Source organism: Carlito syrichta, unplaced genomic scaffold (assembly GCF_000164805.1).
Source record: "Carlito syrichta isolate Samal-C Ts95f unplaced genomic scaffold, Tarsius_syrichta-2.0.1 Scaffold309739, whole genome shotgun sequence".
Classification (NCBI taxonomy): Eukaryota; Metazoa; Chordata; class Mammalia; order Primates; family Tarsiidae; genus Carlito; species Carlito syrichta.
In genome coordinates, this window is record NW_007253835.1 from 638,921 (window position 1) to 644,021 (window position 5,101).

The 5,101-nt window shown below is 61.8% G+C and overlaps 1 protein-coding gene across 1 annotated transcript in view; it reads right to left on the minus strand.

Annotated features, from left to right (window-relative positions):
* The window catches only part of LDHD (lactate dehydrogenase D), a 4,508-nt gene extending 807 nt beyond the window's left edge, over window positions 1–3,701 (minus strand). The window contains exons 1-9 of the mRNA XM_008067735.1: window positions 3,630–3,701; window positions 2,727–2,839; window positions 2,375–2,516; window positions 2,014–2,155; window positions 1,706–1,865; window positions 1,164–1,363; window positions 958–1,086; window positions 751–878; window positions 64–158 (exon numbers count right to left, since the gene is read on the minus strand). Of these exons, the coding sequence (XP_008065926.1) occupies window positions 64–158; window positions 751–878; window positions 958–1,086; window positions 1,164–1,363; window positions 1,706–1,865; window positions 2,014–2,155; window positions 2,375–2,516; window positions 2,727–2,839; window positions 3,630–3,701 (1,181 nt within the window). The remainder of the gene's footprint in view (window positions 1–63; window positions 159–750; window positions 879–957; window positions 1,087–1,163; window positions 1,364–1,705; window positions 1,866–2,013; window positions 2,156–2,374; window positions 2,517–2,726; window positions 2,840–3,629) is intronic.
* Between the last annotated feature and the right edge of the window lie 1,400 nt (window positions 3,702–5,101).

The window sequence follows — 5,101 nt, forward strand, 5'->3', positions numbered from 1 at the left end:
CCCCCACCCCAGGCTCTGGTCAGCCCCGAAATCCCCCCACCTCGCTCCAACAGGGAGCGGGCAGAACCTGTGAGTCCCGAGGCCTTCAGATCCTCCTTGGTCTGCACCAGGATCTCTGGCAGCCGGGAAATGGGCACACACACGTCAGTGGCATAGCCCTGGGTCAGAGAGCAGGACTGTGAGGTCCTCTCCCTCAGGCCTGCCCCTGAGAAGTCAGGGATCACTGTGGTCAAGGCTGAGAATGAGTCTGGGGGACTGGGCTTCAGCTCTTGGCCTCACACAAGGCCACGTCCGGCTCTTCTCTGGGCTTCAGTGTCCCCTCCTCTGCCAGACCCTCAGTCCAGGTGTGTTCACCAGGTCTTGCCAGCAGAGACTCTCCCCACTCTGACCCAGCTCCCTACCGCATGCCACCAAACCTTTACACAGTTGCCTGGAGCCAGAACTCCCGGGTTGGGGGACACCCCCCTTCATCATCTCTACCCCTGGGAAGCCTGTCCTGGGGTTACATTTCCTAAGAGCAGAGCTTTTACAACTCCCAAGGAAGGGCTTGCTGGGGTGTGGCACACACCGTGCTTTCCCTCTGGCCAGTGTCTGAGAAACAGCCAGGCGGGCTAGTCTGGCCCTAGCACCTGCCCAGCCCCAGGCCCTGCCCCTCTGTGACCTCGGCCACTGCTCCGTGAAGGATGGTGCGGTTGAGGAATGGGTTGATGGCTGAGCTGTCGGTCCCGCCTCCACCCAGCCCCAGCTCACCTTGCAACCCGGCCGCAGGGCCAGGACCGCGTACCAGGAGCTGTGCCGTGCCGCCCAGAGCTGGTTGCGCTTCTCAGCCTCCCTGGCCCAGGAGAAATGGGAGGCTCCGTTGTGCTGGGCTATCTCCTCTGCGGCAGGGGGAGGAGGGTCAGCGCCGGTCCCCACACGGGCTAGCCTGGCCCCTCTGCCCACCACGCCCCAGCACACCTGCCTGCCGCAGCTGCTCCTCCAGGGCCTGCTCAGAGCCATGGAACTCAAGGAAAAGCGTTGGCGCCACGGAGTAGTTCAGCTTGCTGTACTTATTGCAGGCGTCCATCATGACGTCATCCAGGAACTCTGCCGCCAGAGAGAGGGCAGGCCAGGTGCTGCCTCTTCCAGGGAGCCCAACCTGACCACCCTAGTCCCCAGCTCACCAATGCGGGCCACAGGCACTGCAGCCTGGAGGATGTGTACAGTGCTGTCCACAGCAGCCTGGACACTGGGGAATGCACAGATGGCAGCCACCGTGGCCTCCGGGGCAGGGTGCAGGCGCAGGGTGGCGGCTGTGATGATGCCCAGTGTCCCCTCGGAGCCCACGAAGAGGCCCGTGAGGTTGTAGCCGGCTGCACTCTTCCTGGGCCCCCAAGACACACAAGGTGGGTGAGTGTCCTGGCCACACGAAGAGGGGCCTGTGGCCAGAAGCCTGGAGCCGAAACCCAGGGTACCATCCCCAGGCACTGAGGTCTGGGCTGGCCTTCTTCGGGCTCAGATTCCCTGACCCAGTGCCCTTTGCACCATAGCCCTCATGCAGGGAAAGCAAACCCCAGTCCCCTCAGCTGGGTCATGTGACAGGGCTTCAGAGCCCTGGGAAGTCTAGCCAGGGGACCAGCTGGAGGAGGTGCTTCTCACCGGCCTCATCTCAGCTGGGCAGCCCCTATCAGCCCTCAGGGCCACAGCCAGGGCAGAGGGGGCTCACCGGAAGTGCCGTCCTTGGCCTGCAGTGTGCAGCAGCCGCCCGTCGGGCAGCACCACCTCCAGGTTGAGCACATTATCCCTCATGGTGCCATAACGCACAGCGTTGGTGCCCGAGGCCGCTGTGGCCGCCATGCCACAGAGAGAAGCATCTGCACCTGGGTCTGGAGAGCAAGTACAGGGCAACCCAGGGGTGGGGGCGGGAGGTCTTTGCCCCCGGGCGGGGGAAGAAGGGTCCCCGAGCCCCACAAACTATCCTGCCCCCAGGGAGACCCCAAAGTCCCACGAGAGGTCCTCAGGCCCCAGGCCTACCCACAGGAAACCAGAGGCCACTGTCCCGCAGGTGGGTGTTAAGGGCTTTGCGGGTGACACCGGGCTCCACCACCACGGAGAAGTCTTCGGGATGCAGCTCCACGACTTGGTTCATATGGGTCAGGTTAATGCAGACACCGCCCTGAGGGGAGGGGAGCCAAGAAGGCTGCTGACCTGGGTCTCTGGCCAAGCCACAGCCCCCGGAGCCCACCCCATGACAGTGTTGTCGTGACCTCCCAACAGCACCCCGGAGTGCAGATAGCTCAAGGGCTGGACCAGGCTGAGCTGTGTGTGAAGGAGGTAGCCACGGATGTGCCACGCCAGGTGAGACCAGACCAGGGCGGGGGACACCACACTGTACCTGCATGGCGCAGACGCCACCCTCAAGCCCGGTGCCTGTGCCAAATGGGATGATGGGCACGCCGTGACCATAGCACAGGGCTGCCAGTCGGCTGACCTGCTCCACGTTCTGGGGCCACACCACGGCATCCGGAGGCTGGCACCTAGAACCAGACCCTCAGCGATTCAGGGGGTGTGACACCCTCGGGTCCCCCTGCCCTCTCAAGGAGCCTGGAGGTATTGCAGGGCCAGAGGCTACACAGTGAGCAGGGGCAGGGATCACCCCAAAACAGGTGGGTGGGGAGGAAGACAACCCAGGATCCTCACTCCCTGCGGGTTTCTGATGGGGGTGGGGGCCCCAAATCCCCCCCAACCTGTGCATCGATTCATCATGCCCGTGCTGCTCTCGGGCCGCAGGGGCAGTGGACACTTGGGCGCTTCCCACTACTGCCTTCAGAGCCTCCAGGAAGCCCTGGCTGAGCTCGCCCTGCAGGGGAGAAACACACAGATACCTGGGGCCACAGCCCTGCGCTGTGTCAGGCAGGAGAACTGGGGCGCGGAGTGGGCCTCCGCCCAAGTCCACGACACCGTCCTTGCAGGAGGTGGGGGGTGGTTACTTTAAGCAAATCCACTATACAGAAACGCCCCTTTCCAAACCGAACCAGTGGGGTCAGCATTTTCCTTCAGAAAAGAAACTACCCCCAGAACAAAAATCAAAACCAGATTCACCCTACAAAAAGACGGTCAGCAGGGTTCCTTGGGTAGCCAGCCCCGCCTGGGCAAATTGAAAAGGTGACATCCAGGCACAGGGAACTCAGAGCTTGATAAGGAAATGACAGGAAGGAAACTCTTCCAATCACTTCCTCCCCAAAACGGAGGCACCCCATTCCACTCTGCCTTGGTTGGGAGCTCCCAAGTCTCCTGAAGCCCTTCTAGGGATTTCTTCCCATTTTACAGATGAAAAATGGAGGCCAAAAAGTCAAGGACAGAGCCGAGCCGAGAACCCAGGTCCTTGACTCCCAGGCGTTTCTTCACGTGTGTGTGCTTACTCCAGAGCCCCACGGGGGCCCCTGGAGCCCCAAAGCTTCCGTTCGAGGCCCCCGGGGCCCACTTGTGGCAGCTGTGGGATCTCGGCCCATCCCACGCCCAGCCTGCACTCGACAGGGGCGAGCCCCGTGATCCTGCGCCCAAGGTCAGCTCGCGGGGTGCGGGGCGCGCAGAGCCGGGGGAACTCGGGCCCCGGGCCTCCTCCCTCCGTGAGACTTCTGCCCCCCTACCTGCGTCCCCCTGGAGCAGCAGCCCCGCCAGGGGAGCAGCCCCCAGGTCGCAGGCCGGAGCATGCGGGCCATCGTGCGACGGCAGCGGGAGGGCGTGTAAGGGCCGGGTGGCCACTGGGTCGCCAAGCCCGGCGGGTTGTCCCGGAGGTGGGGCCTGCTTAAGGTGGCGCGGGCTTAAGGGGGCCCTTGGCAGGGCTGCCTGTGGGCGCCAGGGGGCGAAACTTCGAAGGGACCGGCCAGGCCCCCGGGACACCTTGGGAAGGGGAGAGCAGCCACCCCGTGGCTAAAATTCGGCCGTGGCTTCCCGTGGGTCTCCAAACAAAGCCGACTCCTGTGGTGGCCTTAAAAGTCCTGCCGACTCCTGCAGACCTGCCATCCACCCCACTGCCCTCAGACCTCCTCTGACCCCCCTGCTCAGCCCTTTGCTGGGGCCTCGAGCATGCTGTGCACTTTGCCTGGAGCAGTCTCCAGGCTTTCCCCCTGGCGAACTAGGAATATGAGGCCCCATCAGGCCAATGTCCATTGGGTAAATGGAGGAAGGCACTCTCAGGAGGAGGTTTGGCAAGTGTTACAAAGAAACCTACTGATAGCAGCCAGGGTTGTAAAAGTTCATGGCCAGGCCTGCATGGTGGCTCAGTTTGTAATCCCAGCAATTTGGGAGGCCAAGGCCAGAGGATTGCCTGAGCCTGGGGGTTCGAGACCAGCCTGGGCAACTTGGTGAGACCTTGTCTCTACCATAAATCACAAAAACTAACCGGACATGGTGGCACGTGTCTGTAGTTCCAGCTACTTGGAAGGCTGAGTCGGAAGGACTGCCTAAGCCCAGCAGGTCGAGGCTGCGACGGCCATGAGCGTGCCACTGCACTCCAGCCTGGGATGCAGGAGTGAGACTCCAACTCAAAAAAGAAACAAACAAACAAACAAAAAAACACATCAATCAGCCACTTCACAAACCTCTGGAAATTTCTTTTGTGAACCTTCCCCAAAGACAATTCCCAGCCCACTAAACCCTGACACCCCCTTATAAAAACTCCCCTCTAGCCCCTGCCCCTTTGCAGACAGCAGGTTGCAAGCTCTCTCTGCTGTTTGGCCTGTTGTGCCCTTCACAATGTATCTTCCCTTTAGTAAATCTACTTTCAGCCGGGCTCGGTGGCTCAACCTGTAATCCCCCGCCTTTGGGAGGCTGAGGTGAGTGGATTGCCTGAGCCCGTGAGTTCAAGACCCGCCTGGGCAGCGAGACCTCATCTCTACAATAAATCAAAAAATCAGCCGGGCGTGAAGTGAGTGGATTGCCTGAGCCCGCAGGTTCGAGACCCGCCTGGTCAGCGAGACCTCCTCTACCATAAATCAAAAAATCAGCCGGGTGTGGTAGCATGCGCCTGTAAATCTGGCTACTCGGAAGGCTGAGGCAGAAGGATCACTGGAGCCCAGCGGGTCGAGGCTGCGGTGGCCGGGAGCGGCCACTGCACTCC